The sequence below is a fragment of the Mobula birostris genome, chromosome 19, assembly GCF_030028105.1.
Source record: "Mobula birostris isolate sMobBir1 chromosome 19, sMobBir1.hap1, whole genome shotgun sequence".
Taxonomy (NCBI): domain Eukaryota; kingdom Metazoa; phylum Chordata; class Chondrichthyes; order Myliobatiformes; family Myliobatidae; genus Mobula; species Mobula birostris.
The window spans coordinates 49,579,501-49,596,939 of record NC_092388.1 but is presented as its reverse complement, the minus strand read 5'-3'; the positions used below and the strand labels follow the sequence as shown (position 1 = coordinate 49,596,939).

The 17,439-nt window shown below is 40.1% G+C and overlaps 1 protein-coding gene across 2 annotated transcripts in view; it reads left to right on the top strand.

Annotated features, from left to right (window-relative positions):
- Positions 1-17,439, top strand: part of cdkal1 (CDK5 regulatory subunit associated protein 1-like 1) — a 524,935-nt gene that overhangs the window by 160,840 nt on the left and 346,656 nt on the right. For both annotated transcript variants that reach the window (XM_072283563.1, XM_072283562.1), the window contains exon 8: positions 618-721. In XM_072283563.1, coding sequence (XP_072139664.1) covers positions 618-721 — 104 coding nt within the window. The remainder of the gene's footprint in view (positions 1-617; positions 722-17,439) is intronic.

Here is a 17,439-nt window from a genome sequence, read left to right as displayed (position 1 = left end):
TAGATGTTTGTTTAACTTGTAATGTTCATCAGGGACACAGAAATTTGAATTTAACATTGTATTATTAAATAAGGGTGTTCCATACAAGTGCTCACAGGATTCATAAATGTGTACTAGGACACAAACTCTTAAATTGATATTGAAGAAAATGTTCATTCTTTGACCTTGTGTCACGTTGTCAGTTATGTGTACTTTATAGTTTGTCAGTTTTATATAAAATGCCAAAAAATGGCAAATACAGCTCTTAATGCTTATCAAGCAGATCAATATAAATAATGGGATGCATGAGTTGCTTGAGTATAATTGTATAAACTTGGCCATCATTCTTTCAGCCTGCAACATATTTACCCTCAAGAAATGGAGAGAAAAGTGCCTGTTGTGGTTTATACAGGTGCATAAGGGGCAATGGGAGGGGAGTAAAGTTTAACTTGATTAAGAGTTAATCAGCTTGCTTCCTTTATAATAGAGGTGAAAAAGAAATTTATTGGTCCAGCAAAGAAGTTAAAATTATTTGTGTAAAATAAATGAGAAAAAACTTTCAACTTCCTATTTTCCTTTCACTGTCTTGGATTTGGAAATTATTTAGATTGAAATTTGTACTTCTCTTATTACTCCAGATGCCTGAATGCTTGTACATACTGCAAAACCAAACATGCGAGAGGAGACTTGGCCAGTTACTCTGTGGAAGAGCTGGTAGACAGAGCCATCCAATCATTCCAAGGTAAAATTCAACAATGCTATCAGAGGAATCAAAGCTTGCAGCAGTATCTGGGCCTTCTGGAAGAATGGGCTGAAAAACTGGCATATGGAAATTAATGCAGACAAATGTGATGTCTGTGGGCGAACAACCAGGATAGGTCTTAAACAGTGAATGGCATGACACAGAGGAGTGTGGTAGAACAAAGGTATCTGGGAATACAGATTCATAACTTCTTGAAAGTGGCATCACAGGTAGATAAGGTCATAAAGAGAGCTTTTGGGACATTGACCTTTATGATTCAGAGTACTGAGTCCAGCAATTCTGATATTATTTTGAAGTTGTATAAGGCAATGGTGAGACCATATTTTGAGTATTGTATAGAATTTTGGTCACCTATTATGGGAAAGATATCAGTAAGATAGAAAGAGTGCAGAGAAAATTTATAAGGTTGTTGTCAGGACTTGAGGATTTGATTTATAAGGAAAGGCTGAATAGATTAGGACTTTATTTCCTAGAGCGTAGAAGAATGAGGGGAGATTTGTTAGAGGTGTACAAAATTATGAGAGGTATAGATAAGGTTTTTTGCAATGAGATTGGGTGAGATTAGAACTAGAGGTCATAGGTTAAGGGTGAAAGGTAAACCAGAGGGGAAACTTCTTCACTCAGAGTGTGGTAAGAGTTTGAAACTAGCTGTGCCAGCATAAGTGATGGATGTGGGTTTGATTGCAACATGTAAGAAAAGTGTGGATATACATGGATGGGAGGGGTATGGAGAGCTAGGGTCCAGATGCGGCTTGAGGGACGAGGCAGAATAACAGATTGGCATGAATTCGACGGGGCGAGAGCCTGTTCCTGTGTTGTAGTGCTCTATGAATTTAATGGATTTCTCTGAAATTCATGTTTCCTTCCTATCTTGCTGAAGGTTATGAAATTTAAAACATGTAAAGAAGATTTTGGTGGTATATTGCTTTCTTGCATCTCAATTTGGTATTCAAGATGAGGATAATGATTTGTTATTGTACTTCTGAGAAAAGATGCTGTGTGCTTTGCAGTGTATCAGATTTAATTGTTCATACAGTGTATCTTCTACTTACCCTGATGAACTAAAATGATGTGTGTACTGCAGGTGGCAAACTGGAAGTTCTTTGCAATATTGTAAATATCCGTACATAATGCTTATTTAAGTTCACTTTCTAGCTGGTGTCACATGATGGTAATCAGAAAGGGGGATTATAACACTGGAATAGTTACTTAGGTTAGTTGTTGGCCTCAAAATGATTTTTTTTGTTAATCTTGGGCACCTCAGCAGTGAATAGTGGCCATCAAACTCTTAACCCTAGTGTCCTGTTGTTGGTTATCGTGGTAATATAAAATTTAATATGATGCCTTATATCCACTGGGCATTAGATTATGAGGACACTCAGTCCTCGTTTATTGTCATTTAGAAATGCATGCATGCACTAAGAAATGATACAATTTTCCTCCAGAGTGATATTACAAAAAAAAACAGGACAAACCAAAGACTAACACTGACAAGACCACATAATCATAACATATAGTTCTAGCAGTGCAAAGCAATACCATAATTTGATAGAGAGCAGACCATGGGAACGGTTAAAAAACAGTCTCAAAGTTCCGATCGACTCCCGATAGTCCCCGATAGCAGGCGGCAGAAGGGAGAAACTCTCTCCGCCATAAACCTCCGGGCATCGACAACTGTCGATGCGTTGGAAGCACCCGACCACAGCCGACTCTGAGTCCGTCCGAAAACTTCGAGCCTCCGACCAGCCCTTCGACACCAAGCACTATCTCTGCCGAGCGCTTTGACCCTGTCCCGGCCACCAAGCAACAAGCAAAGCCCAAGGATTTGGGGCCTTCCCCTCCGGAGATTCTGGATCACACAGTAACAGCGGCAGCGAAAAAGGTATTTCAGGAGTTTCTCCAGATGTTCCTCCGTTCTCTCACGTCTGTCTCCATCAAATCAGAATTGTGCACGGCACCCTACTTGACAGATTACAGATATCATTCACTGGAGTGGCCGCGCAAGCTGCGTTGCGCCGCCATCTTCTCCTCCTCCTCCATCATGGCATTGTTCCCTGTTGCCGTCTTAAGTTATTGCTGCTAATGTAAATTGCACTTAACTTTGCATTGAAATAAGATATAAAGACAGGACAAAAGCTGTTGTGAAGTGTTTCGAGTAATATCATAGGGTTAGGGTTTCTGCTATTAGTCTTTTGAAGAAGTTAAATAAATTTCATCGTTACAAACATATATTTCAGGAAAGTTATAAGGGAATCTGTCGTAACTGCGCTGCGTTCTGAATAGGCAAGGCAGAAACCCGTGAAGCTGCATCCTCCGATTAGTTTGATATACCGTGTATTACTTAAACATATGTTTACATGGCAACGTGAGGAGATGGTACATAAATACAAGTGATGCACACGAGATTCTACGGAGGCTGGAAATCCAGATTAACACACACACTTGCTGGAGGAACTCAACAGGTCAGGTAGCATCTATGGAGAGGAATAAAGAGTCTCATTTCAGGCCAGGATCCTTCACCAGGACCAAAATGTTCACTGTTTACTCCTTTCCTTAGATGCTGCTTGATCTGCTGAGTTCCTCCAGCATTTGGGATGTGTTAGTGTAAATACCGGTGGTTGTCAGGTGGTGTTCAGTTGTAGTTAATCTTATTTCCATTTATAAGTAAAGTTTGATTGCATTTTCATGCCACAGCAAGCGTATTTGTAAATTGAATTATAAATTTAAAAACATAACTTCAAAAATGCTATCCTTCAGCTGCCAATGCCCAGTGTTGCCTATAACTGCACCTGTCTTGCTTATGAAAGTTCCGTTTGGGAATCCAGGTGTATCTGGTAATCTATGTCATTATTAGGCTTTTACAGCAGTAGTTTGTCTCCTTTAGTTAGAAAAAAAAATGGAATGGTCTAATCGGCTTTGCACAAGGTAGCCTATAGAGAAGGTAGTAGTAATCATATCTTAATTTTTTTTCAAATCTACTTTGACAGAATCGTAATCCTTTTCAAAGAATACAATAACTTCACACTTAAAGATCTGTTGCAAGCCATTGTACTTGATTAAGACAATTTTGAACAGTCATCAGATCAACAGCAGAGTATGATTGGAGAATGCATTTTTGGTTGACGAAGCTCTGTAGAAACTGTGTGTTCATAATAGCAGCATCTAGGAGAATATATTAAATATTCAGTTGACAATAAGTGGAATATACCAGTGATGTCAACCAATACTGTTCCTTGATCTCCCTCTTTTGATATTATTGATCAAAGTATGCTATGCTAACACCATTCAAGGATTCACCTTTGTTGCTATTGTTTTCCTGCTGGCTTTATACCAACACAGCAAAGAAACTGGCCATTTGGTCCATCATATCCCTGCCGATCTCTTTGCAGAGTACCCATTTCTGATTCATGAGATAGGTGTCTACGTCTCTGCAGGGCCAAAATCTGTGTATTTAAATGTTGTACCTTTATTAGACCCCAACAATGCATCAGTTCACACTTGTCAGGACTAAGTTCCACCTGCCATTGTCTAAGACTGTTGCACTCCTCACTAACTACTTTTCAGAATTTGGAATTAGGTGATTTCTCCCTCACCAGAGGGAGGTGAAGTGAAGAACTGGGAAATTGATGGGTGAAAGCAGTAAAGGACCGGAGAAGGGAGAATCTAATAGGAGAGGACAGAAAACCATGGAAGAAAGAGAATGGGGAAGAGCACCAGAGGGAGGCAATGGGCAGGCAAGGAGATAAAGGGGATGGGGAAGGGGGGGGTGGAACAGTTACTATAAGTTCGAGAAATTGATGTTCATGCCATCAGATTGGAGGCTACCCAGGCAGAATATAAGGTGTTGCTCCTCCAACCTGAGTGTGGCTTCACTGCGGCGGTACAGGAGGCCATGAACTGACATGTCGGAGTGGGAATGGGAAGTAGGATTAAAATGGACGGCTGCCAGGAGGTCCTGCTGAGGGTGTAAGAAAGCATCTATAGATCTTGGGTATTAATCTTTCACTCCAAAGAACTTGTTCTGTTCTGTACATAAGGCAATTTACAGTAAACTTATTAGTTTACATTTAGTTGTACACAGTTTGGCTGTTCTTAATTTCCATCCATATTTTTTTAATATGTAGTTTGCAGGTAGACTTTGTTTGATGATCAGTATCTATTCGAGGAAAACACATTTCAAATTCAGTCATAAAGACTTAAAATTTTCAAGTAATACAGTAAGAAAAAATGTACTGAGAATGTGCCAGGAATTAACTGTAACGAATGAACCCAATTTTTAAAATTTCAAAATATACAGTAATTATTTCATTAAAATTTGCATGCCTGAAATTTATGACTTTTTTATCATAAGTTAGCTGATATGCATTACTTTACATTAACCTGTCGAGTAATCATTCATATACTCGTATGGTTTTTAAGATGGTTTTCAACTAATTATTGTACATTGAAGCAGGACCGTTGAGCTTTGGCTGTGGCTGTCCACCACAGTGGCTGTGCTGTGGACACACCCAACTTCTGTGCTACCCTCAGCAAATAATCCTGGAAAAACTTGATCACGAACAGTATGCTACTCCAGAATACCACTGAATTTTAGGCATAGCAGAATGTATTTTCCACCATGGCTCCCAGCAGCAGGTAATGCATGTCAGAGCACATCCCTGGGAACAGTCTGCCTTCCACAGAGTCCTGTGTTATGCAGTTGTTTGGAACAAATGTCAACAAATAATTCTACATCTCTCCCCAGATCTGGCGTGTTCAAGAAGGCAACAGCCTCCAAATGGGTGCAGTCAACAGAAACTAACCATGCTAATAAAGGGTGTGGTGCATTTTGCAGACATGGATTGCTTCACAAGAGTTAACATTTAGGTGCTCATGGGTCACTCAGACATGAACTGCCCCTGCCCCCCCCCCATTTAATTTTCATTGAATTTTGTCCTGATTAACTTGACATCTGTGTGGAAGTTTTGCAAAAGCAAGATAATTTTATTTTACCAACCACCCTACTTATTCCAATTAAAATGAATAACCAGTCCAAGTAGAAAAACATCTCCCTTTCACATTTTCATTATTTCTAATACTTAAGGAGCAAAGTGCAAGACCCTATGTAATAGTGTTTAACATTAAATTTTCATTAGGTGTGGATTTTTGACTGAAGTACAAATATAAAATTTTGTTTCATTCTTATTATTTATAAACAGTTGATAGAAATCTTGGGCCAAGTATTACTTTTCTTGGCAGACTATCTTCTTATCAGAACTTTGGTCACATAGTGTAAATTAGCTGCGTCTTTGAGAAAAGAATCTGCTGTTCTTGTAACACCAGCAGGCAGTTGAACATTGAATCTTTCTAAGAATTTTTAAAACTAGCAATATGCATATGTTATTCAATAGTCCATATTGGTATCTTTTGCATGTGTGAATGAATCCAGCAGAGATCATCAGTCCCTTTTCCAGAGACTGTTTTCCTGGTGCATTTCCAACCTCTCTAAATGAAAACCTGTCCAGATGTTAACCGCTACACTGGAGTTTCAAATGCTGAATGTATGTCTTCATTTATGCATCACTTGGGTCTTGTTATAAATGTTGAAGTAGGCCAGGAAATAGGGAAAGTAAAATGCTTTGAGATGTGTCTATTTTAATGCAAGGAGTGTCATAAACAAAGCGGATGGACTTAGATCAGTACTTGGAGCTATGATGCTGTGGCCATTACAGAGACTTGGATGACTCAGGGGCAGGAATGGTTACTTCGAGCGCAGGCTTCAGATGTTTCAGAAAGGACAGAGAGGGAGGCAAAAGAGGTGGGGGTGTGGCACTGTTGATCAGAAATAGTGTTATGGCTGCAGAAAAGGGGGAAGTCATGGAGGAATTGTCTACGGAGTCTCTGGACGGAAGTTAGGAACAGCAAGGGCTCAATAACTCTACTGGGTGTTTTTTTATAGACCACCCAATAGTAACAGGGACATCAAGGGGCAAATAGGTAGACAGATTCTGGAAAGATGCAATAATAACAGTGTTGTCATGGGAGATTTTAACTTCCTCAATATTGATTGACATCTCCCTAGAGCAAGGGGTTTAGATGGGGTGGAGTTTGTTAGGTGTATTCAGGAAGGTTTCCTGACATAGTATGTAGATAAGCCTACAAGAGGAGAGACTGTACTTGATCTGGTATTGGGAAGTGAACCTGGTCAGGTGTCAGATCTCTCAGTGAGAGAGCATTTTGGAGATAGTGATCACAATTCTATCTCCTTTACCATAGCATTGGAGAGGGATAGGAACAGATAAGTTAGGAAAGCATTTAATTGGAATAAGGGGAAATATGAAGCTATCAGGCAAGAAGTTAGAAGCATAAATTGAGAACAGATGTTCTCAGGGAAATGTATGGCAGAAATGTGGCAAATATTCAGGGGATATTTGCACGGTGTTCTGCGTAGGTACATTCCAATGAGATGGAAAAGATGGTAGGTTACAGGAACCATGGTGTACAAAGGCTGTTGAAAACCTAGTCAAGAAGAAAAGAAAAGCTTATGAAAGGTTTAAAAAGCTAAGTAATGATAGAGATCTAGAAAATTATAAGGCTAGCAGGAAGGAGTTAAGAATGAAATTAGGAGAGCCAGAAGAGGCCATGAGAAGGCCTTGGCAAGTAGGATTAAGGAAAACCCCAAGGCATTCTACAAGTATGTGAAGAGCAAGATGATAAGACGTGAGAGAATAGGACCAATCAAGTGTGACAGTGGAAAAGTATGCATGGAACCGGAGGAGATAGTGGAGGTACTTAATGAATACTTTGCTTCAGTATTCACTACGGAAAAGGACCTTGGCAATTGTAGGGATGACTTGCAGCGGACTGAAAAGCTTGAGCATATAGACATTAAGAAAGAGGATGTGCTGAAGCTTTTGGAAAGCATCAAATTGGATAAGTCACCGTGACCAGACGAGATATACCCCAGGCTACTGTGGGTGATGAGGGAGGAGATTGCTGATCCTTTGACAATGATCTTTGCATCATCAATGGGGACAGGAGAGGTTCTGGAGGATTGGAGGATCGTAGATGTTCTTCCCTTACTGAAGAAAGGGAGTAGAGATAACCCAGAAATTATAGAGCAGTGTGTCTTACTTAAGTGGTTGGTAAGTTGATGGAGAAGATCCTGAGAGGCAGGATTTCTGAGCATTTGAAGAGGCATAATATGATTAGGAATAGTCATCATGGCTTTGTGAAAGGCAGGTAGTGCCTTACGAGCCTGATTGAATTTTTTTTTGAGGATGTGACTAAACACATTGAAGGTAAAGCGGTAGATGTAGTGTATATGGATTTCAGCAAGGCATTTGATAAGGTATCCCATGCAAGGCTTATTGAGAAAGTAAAGAGGCATGCGATTCAAGGGGGCCTTGCTTTGTGCATCCAGAATTGGCTTGCTCACAGAAGACAAGGAATGGTTGTAGACGGGTCATATTCTGTATGGAGGATGGTGACCAGTGGTGTGCCTCAGGGATCTGTTCTGGGACCTCTTCGTGATTTTTATAAATGACCTGGATGAGGAAGTGGAGGGATGGGTAGTAACTTTGCTGATGACGCAAAGGTTGGAGGTGTTGTGGATAGTGTGGAGGGCTGTCAGAGGTTACAGTGGGACATTGATTGGATGCAAAACTGGGCTGAGAAGTGGCAGATGGAGTTCAACCCACATAAGCATGAGGTGGTTCATTTTGGTTGGTCAAATATGATGGCAGAATATAGTATATAGTATATAGACTATTCCTAATCATATAGTAAGACTGTTGGCAGTGTGGAGGATCAGAGGGATCTTGGAGTCCGAGTCCATAGGACACTCAAAGCTGCTGTGCAAGTTGACTGTGTGGTTAAGAAGGCATACGGTGCATTGGCCTTCATCAACTGATTGAGCTTAAGAGTTGAGAGGTAATGTTACAGCTTTATAGGACCCTGGTCAGACCCCACTTGGAGTACTGTGCTCAGTTCTGGTCACTTCACTACAGGAAGGGTATGGAAACTGTAGAAAAGGCAAAGGGGATTTACACGGATGTTGCCTGGATTGGGGAGCATGCCTTATGAGAATTGGTTGAGCGAACTTGGCCTTTTCTCCTTGGAGCAACGGAGGATGAGAGGTGACCTGATAGAGGTGTATAAGAGGACAGGCATTGATCGTGTGGATAGTCAGAGGCTTTTTCCCTCGGCTGAATTGGCCAACACAAGAGGGCATAGTTTTAAGGTGCTTGGAAGTAGGTACAGAGGAGATGTCGGGTTAGTTTTTTACGCAGAGAGTAGTGAGTGCGTGGAATGGGCTGCTGGCAACTGTGGTGAAGATGGATACAATAGGATCTTTTCAGTGGCTCCTAGATAGGTACATGGAACTTGGAAAAGTAGAGAGCTATGGGTAACCCTAAAGTAAGTACATGTTTGGCACAGCATTGTGGGCCAAAGGGCCTGTATTGTGCTGTAGGTTTTCTGTGTTTCTCAGTCATTATCTCAGCCTAGTAGCTTCACAGGAGCATCACCTACTCCCAGCCACCTGCAGCTGCTTTGTATTTGACCTTCCTTCTGACCATGTGGATAAGTGTGAATATTCATTGATGGCACAACTTTCATTACCAATTGCAGTTCTTGAGATCTGTAGTCTGCAGGACCTAGATCACTTTCAAGCTCAAACCACTGAATGGCTTCAGAGATGTGAGGCATCATAAATGAATGTTGTCAGGTCTCAAGCATCTGAGTTCCAGGGAAAGGTCGGACAGATTAAGACTTTTCTCTAGAACATGGGAGACACAGGTGCTACCTATGTCCTTATAAAGATGTATAAAATTCATGAGGGGCATAGATAGTTTAAGTTATAAATATTCATGGGAGATTGTAAATTGCAGTGATTCAGCATACTGTCTATTCATTGAGCCTGACTGGCATCCCAAATGCCTTTGACTGTCAGAAGCTATTCCAATCTTCTTGATCTGTTAATAGACCTCAATACATTTAATTGAAGTTTTCTACACCTACACTCAAATCTGGTTGTGCTACAAATACAAGGTAGCCAAGAACCTGCAATAACCTCAGTTTCTGCTCCCAGACCATGACTATGAATTTCCCAGAGAATCCATTCTTGGCCCCTCTTCTATACTTGCTTTAGTTAAAGGGACAATGTGGTCCTGATATTTAACTCTACCTTACTGCTATATCCTTCAATCCTTCCACTTCTCTGGTCACTTTGCTTAGAAAGTGAAAAATGGCAGACTTTGGAAGGTCTGCAAAAAAAGCAGAAAGACTGGAAATTTGCTACCATCTATGGAAAGAGGAACAGAATTAATGTTTCAGCTTGAGAACATTTTTTATCTGAACTAGGAAGAATTGGAAATCAGGGATTTTTTAAATTGAAGAAGAGGATGGAGAAATCAGACTAATTTTCTGTAATAGGATGGAGGTCAACTGAATGTGGATGAACAAATTGGTATTAGCTTTGAGAGTATGATGAAAGTTTGAATGGCAGCTGGGGGAGGGTGTAAATGGAGGGCAATGGGGACAATACAGTGCTTGATGTCCAAAATAAAAGACAATGTTAGGTAAGCCTGGGAGGTCAGACAGCATCTGTGGAAGGAAAAGATTGAACTAATGTACCAGAGTGGTGACTTTGCATCTGAACTAGCCGGCTTCTGGCCTGTAGGATCCCTAAACTGAAGATAAAAGTGCTCCCTATCAAACTTATCTTGAACAATGTAAGGCATTTAAAGATGGAGAGGTCAGAGTATTGAGAATTAGCGTGACAGGAATGTAGGAACTCAAGGTCACCTGTGTAGACTAAGCAAAGTGTTGAGAATCTCCTCAATTTGTGTAAAATCACTGTCTCTTTATTCTGAGACAAGACCCCTTGTTCTCAATACATATGGCTCAAAGTACAGCCTTGCTGTACCTTCCATCCCATTCCCCCACAGAGCCTTATGAGAATAATGATCCATAATCTGTAAAAGATGCTAATTGTGATGATACAGTTCTTCACCTTGAATACAGCTTTTTTTTCATGTTTTGGAATATAAATGCAGTACGTTATGTTTAGAAAAAAGAAAGAACAAAAGCAGGAATATTATTTATACAGAACAATGATAGAACTGTAACTTGAAAGGATTTCTAAAAAGATAAGTTTTCAAGGCTCTTTTCAATAAATGAAATTCAGAATTATTATTAATGTACTGAAGAAACATTACAGTTTCATTTTATGGATGGAAAGTATTCCCCTGCATGCATCTGTAGATCCGTTGTGCCTCATTCACGTGTGTAAGAGGACTTAACGTACAATATTCCTTATGACTGTTATCTTTCTGTTTCTACTTTGCATTGGCTTTGGGTTATAAAGAATGTGAGTGCAATGTGCAATTACAGTAGTCTCTGTACCTCTCACCGTTTGGGAATCAAAGTCCTAGTACAAGTATTGACCTATAAGGGCCCATATCCAAATATCTGTGGGCTTCATAGAATGCTCCTGAGATTAGAATTCCTCTTTCAATGCCAGTACAAGTGTAGGATATCATCAATTACCTCAGAGGAGTAAAGTAGAAAGTAATAAGTGGTTTCCTTATCCAGTTGCCCTTTATTAGGCCTAGTGTTGAGAGAAGTGTCAATATTTCTGGAAGAATATGAGATTCACAACTCTGCAACCCAGGTGCAGTTTCCAAACTGTTGATGTATGAAGATGACATATAAAATAAATCCAAATTGTATTCAATCCAACAAGCAAGATTTGTGATATTTAAAAACTTTCAAAAATTAGGGTAATTGAACACTGGGCAAGGTCAAGTTGTGAACAAAAAGTTAAAGTTCGAAGTAAATTTATTATCAAAGTACATACTGTATATGTCACCATATGCAACCCTGAGATTCATTCTCTTGGAAATATACTCAATAAATCCAGAATAGAATAATAACCACAATAGAATCTATGACTGACCACACCAACTGGGTATTCGACCAGTGTGCAAAAGGCAACAATCTGTAAATACAAAAAGAAAATAATAAAAAATAAATAAATAAGCAATAAATATTCAGAACCTGAGATGAAGAGTCCTTGAAAGTGAGTCAATAGATTATGAGAACATTTCAGTGGTGGAGCAAGTGAAGTTGAGTGAAGTTATCATCTTTGATTCAGGAGTCTGATGGTTGAGGGGTAATAACTGTTCCTGAACCTGGTGGTGTAAGTCCAGTGGCTCCTGTAGCTTCTTCCTGATGGCAGCACTGAGAAAAGAGCATGACCTGGGTGTGGAGATCCCCAACCCACTTCTTTCTTCTGCCGCCTTCAAAACCCAATTTCCCACAGGTTGCTGCATTTCTGCCTGCCCCAGTGGGTCCCCTTACTTGCTGTGTACTAACCCAGAATAAGGAGCACTCAAAGAAGAAGCCTTTCCTATCCCAAGGCACATTTGTCAGAGAGACTCCCATGAGGTTCATTTGTAATTGAATTTTGCAGTGATAGGCTTCAAAGAAAATTAATAATGCCACACGCAGTTTAGAGTGCCTAAGCAGGTACAATCCAATTTTAAGGGAGATATTCTGATTTCTATCTTGTTTTGGAGGATTTTCATTATAACTCTTACTGAGAGTATAATACAATTGAATCCTTGAGGAGTTTTCCAAGTATATTCATGAATGGTCAGGAAATCATCCGTAGAATTTCTTTCTGTGGAATCATGAAACTTATTTTACAGATGGAAGCTCTTCCCTACGGCCTTTCAAATTCTACTCGGCAGGTGAGCTATTTCCTTAGTAGACAAGTCAAAAATGTATCCCACATATCTTGGTGGTTGGTGATTTATGAATGCAAGCCCCGTTTTTGTTCTTTGTTCTGATTTCTTTGTTCTGTTTTCTGATAAAAGAAGCAATTATAGATTTATGTACTGTGGCTTCAAAAGGAGGTTAGTATAGCTTGTGAACCTTCATTCTTTCTAGAGTGAATACAGTTAATTAATTCTTCAGTATTTTCATTCTGGTGTTCCACAACAGGCATTGAAATAACTAATGACTACAGCTTCAGCAAGGTTTCCATTTGAGGTACTGTGGTTAGATTTTAATGCCTACAGATGCTTTTCCTGTCAAGTTGTGGAGAGGCTATTGTTTTGAACTGGCACTTATTCTAGTATGCCCTTGAAAGATAAAATAGAGGAAGGCAGCTGGTAAAGCAGCTATGCTTTAATCAATCCACCTCATGCATGCTGACATTAAAATGATGGTGACAAAGAAGTAAAAGCTTGCATCTTTAAATTTTGCATCTCCTCTATCCAAAAGGAACAGGAACACAGAAACAGAGATTCAGCTGCCACGGCCAGTGTTGTGTCTGTCACAATTGGTGGCAATCGTACGCTCTCATTATGGATCCTCGTAATTGGTGTGGTAAAGATGACGCCATTGCTATCAGCTTAAATTGACATCTTGTGAGCGAACAAATGAGTTGATTGCTGCTGCATTCTCAGCAGAGACAATGTTAAAGAAAGGAAAAGGGTACTAAGATTTCACTGGTTTCCTTCTGAATGGAAGAAGTCAACATATACAGACATTTAAAAAGATGGTGGCAACTTCAGTCAGAAGGCACAGTAATTCTTCAAGTGTAATGAAACAGAAGTGCCATTTAAGTAATTATACCTCTACCAGGTGGTGCCCTGAGGCTTAGCTTTTGCAGAAATTGCTTGAGGTGGTGGCAATGCAGAGCAGACCATTGCAACACCATCTGCTGCTTCCTATTCACTCATTAACTCTTCTCTTTAAGCTTGGGTTAGATTGACTCTGTTACTGCACACGCACCCATGTATTCCTTGTTATTCTGTGTTTGAAAAACTGTGTTCTGGGCATTGCAAGTTTACTGTGGTTTAATATGTGATTGAAATAGTTAGAAAATGTCTAGCGATAATTGTCGTCTAGTGGTAGTGCTTGATGTGCATTGCATCAATTACTTTTTTAGTTATGGGGCTACTGCCCAGAAATTCATTAGAGCCTGAAGTTTAAGTCATTTGGGAGGGGTAATAACATGCAAGGAATGAGGTTCAAGGCAAGTTTTAATGTTGCTGATTGGTATAGTAGCATTTGCAGTCACCAGTATGGAGCAGAGGTGGGTATGAAGGGGTGGAGCCTTTGTTGCAATTACTTCCTCTGGCTTTGTATAACCTTTTATCCTATGACATTTGATCTATTTAAGAATACAGACTCCATTCCCCCATTAATTTTCTTGTGATTTCCCTTCATCTGCCTGTACTTGGGATGGTTTTTTTTTTACAGTAACCAAGTAATCTACCAATGAGAACATTTTCGGTAAACGTAAGGAAACCAGACCACTTAGAGAGATCCACATGATTGCGGTGAGAATATACAAACTGCAAGTGTTCTGTAACTAAGAACAGAATGGAACTTGAGTCGCTGGAGCTATGAGGCAGCAGCAGTACCTGAGGTCCCAATTTGCACATCAGCAGAAGTGTGAGTGGTATGCTGTTGGTCAGTATGATTCTGTGTTAGAGTTGGATTGTTGACAGGGTGTGCAAGATGATATGTGGCTATGGAAAGTACAGTTGCAAGAAACCTTTTGAACCTTTTGCAATTTCCTGGTTTTCTGCATTAATTACTCAAAAAGGTGGTCTGATCTTCATCTGAGTTAAAATATTAGACAAACACAATGTACTCAAGCTAATAACACACAATTGTACTTATTGTCAGCAATACTGAGTTCACTATTTAAACATTCACAGTCTAAGTTAAAGTATGTGGACGTCTGGGGTAATGCCTTTGACAAAAAGTATTTGGAGTCAGGTGTTCCAATCAATGAGATGAGATTGGAGGTGTGGGTTGTAGAGGTGCACTGCCCTATAAAAACGACACACAAAGTCAAGTTACTGCAGAGCCTGCTGTTCTCAAGAAAGATCTGTTTGTGTGCACTATGCCTTGATCAAAATAACTTTTAAAGGACCTTAGAAAAACAATCGTAGAGTTGCATGAAACTAGAAAAGGCTACAAGAGACCTGAGTGTTCATCAATCCACACTTGTCTACAAATAGAGGAAATTCAGTACTGTTGCTACTCTCCCTAGGAGTGGGCATCCTGCAAAGATCACACCAAGAGCACAATGTGTAGTGCTGAAGGAGATGAAAAAGGACCCAAGAGTAACAGCAAAAGACCTTCAGAAATCTCTAGAACTTGCTAAAGTCTCTATTCTGATGTACCCACTGTATAAGAAAAACACTGAACAAGTATGGTGTTCATGGAAGGATACCACCGAGAAAACAACTGCTCTTCAAAAAAAAATCATTGCTGCATATCTGAAGTTTGTAAAAGACCAATGGATGTTCCACAACGTTTCTGGGACAATCAGAAGTTGAACTTTATGGCAGAAATGCACACCACAATGTTTGATGGGAAAGGGGCACTACACATCAACACCAAAACCTCATCCCAGCTGTGAAGCATGGTGGAAAGAGCATCATGGTTCGGGGCTGCTTTGCTGCCTCAGGGTCTGGACAGCTTGTACTCGTTGAGGGGAAAGCAAATTCAAAATTGTATCAAGACATTTTACCGAAGAATGTCAGGGTAGCGGTCCATCAGTTGAAGCTTAGTAGATGATGCAACAAGACAATAATCCGAAACACATGAGTAAATCAAAAATTAGAAAAATCTAATTTGAAATGGCGGTCAGAGTCCAGGCCTTAACCCAGCTGAGATACTGTGGCATGACCTGAAGAGGACTGTTCATGCAAGGTATCCCAGAAATATTGATGAACCGAAACAGTTTTGTATGGAGGAATGGTCTTAAATTTCTCCTTGCCATTGTGAACATTTGATCAGCAGCTACAGGAAACGTTTGGTGGGAATTATTGCTGCTTAAGGAGATTCTACCAGTTATTAAATTACAGGGCTCACGTACTTTTTCTAGCCTGGACTCTGAATGATTGAATAATGTGTTCAATAAAAACATGAAAAGTACAATTGTTTGTGTGTTATTAGTTTAGGCAGATTGTGCTTGTCTATTATTGTGACTTAGATGAAGATCAGACTACATTTTATGGATAATTAATGCAGAAATCCAGGTAGTTGCAAAGGGTTCGCAAACTTTTTCTTGCAACTGTATTTAAGTGTTGGTTGGTGATTGGTGATGGAATACCTTGCATGCATGGTTAGATGTACAGTTGCTAGAATATGAAGGAATTTTTAGTGGCTGTGTTACTGGATTGTTCAGAACTATACCAGACATCTCACCCTGCAAAACCTCATTTCAGGGAGGTAGCACCATCAATTTGCGGGAGACTTCCGGGAGAGGTGGGATGTCTGCAATAGAGTAGCTCCTTAGCAGCCGGCCAGCTAGTTTAAATAACATTAGCTATGCTAATGAACGAATGACACCTGTTAAACTCACCTCAACATGTCTTTTACAGTCTTAACCCATCATGGGCAATAGAAAAATCACTGTTGCAAACAGTGCAGCGAGCAACACTGTCATTATTTTGACCCCTATTAGGCAGGGGTACACTTTAGTGTAGTCTGGGGTGACGTACGTTTTATATTTTTTTTGGAACACTCTGCCATGGTGCGCTCTCGCTCGCGTGCTCTCTCTCTCTCTCGTCGCTCGCGTGCTCTCAAGCGCTCTCGCTTGCTTTCTCGCTCACGCTGTCTCTCGCTCGCTTGCTCTCACTCTCTCGTGCGCGCTCTCTCTTGCTTTCTCTCGCTCTCAAAAAAATTGATTTCCGTGATATTGTATATAATTTGCGGGCATTAGGGAGCCACTATTAATATGCGGGAGACTCCTGGAACTTCCGAGAGAGTTGGGATGTCTGCTATACACACAAAAGAGAGGCACTGTGATCAATATCTTGAATTTAATGCCAGAGGAAGTGGTACAATGACAAACAATCCTAGGTATTTGAATAGGACTTAATGCATTCAAAATGGGATTAGTATAGATGGGCAATATGGCCCGTATCTGTACTGACTATCTGTAAATACTAACAAGTACAACAATAAAATAAAATCATGTTCCCTGTGTATATAAGAAGTAGGTTGAGCTCTTTGGACTTTCACATACATGAGGAGTAAAAAAGTCATTCAGATATAATTGGATGTCCACATAACATAGTCGATTAACTGCAAAGTCATTTGGGATGGATCAGTTTTTCTCTTGGATCCTGAGATTATCTGATTCAAGTGTATCAATGACAGATAATTTATTGAGTGAGAATGAAAACAATTTGGATGGTGTTTTGAGAACAAAACAGTGCAGTCATCATGGATTCTATTGCAGCGTTCAAATAGTTGTATGTTATTCGAACTTGTTTGCTTGCCTAATGATTGTACTTCACAAGAACTTATTCCTATGGTGTAGATCTGAATTTCAGGAATTTGTCTGCACTTGCTTTAATGTTTTTCTCAGTACTGTATCAAATGCTGGCCATCTTTCTCACAAGGTTTCTCTGGAAGTGTAAACACATTTCTGTAAAAATGTAGTTTCATGAAAACTATGAAGTTCTTGCTTCTATCATTTCTCCTTGGAGCAGTCAGCGGCAGCCGCGGGCGGTGGGTCCTGAGCTCCCCTGGGTCCTGAAGTCCACCCGCACTGAGATAGGTTAAATGGGACACACTCAACACAGTGTTAACGGCAACATGCTCCGACTTTAAATGGTGGACGGCGTTCTCCTTCCTCGAGCCAACAAATATTTAATATAATAGACTATGGCAGTCCG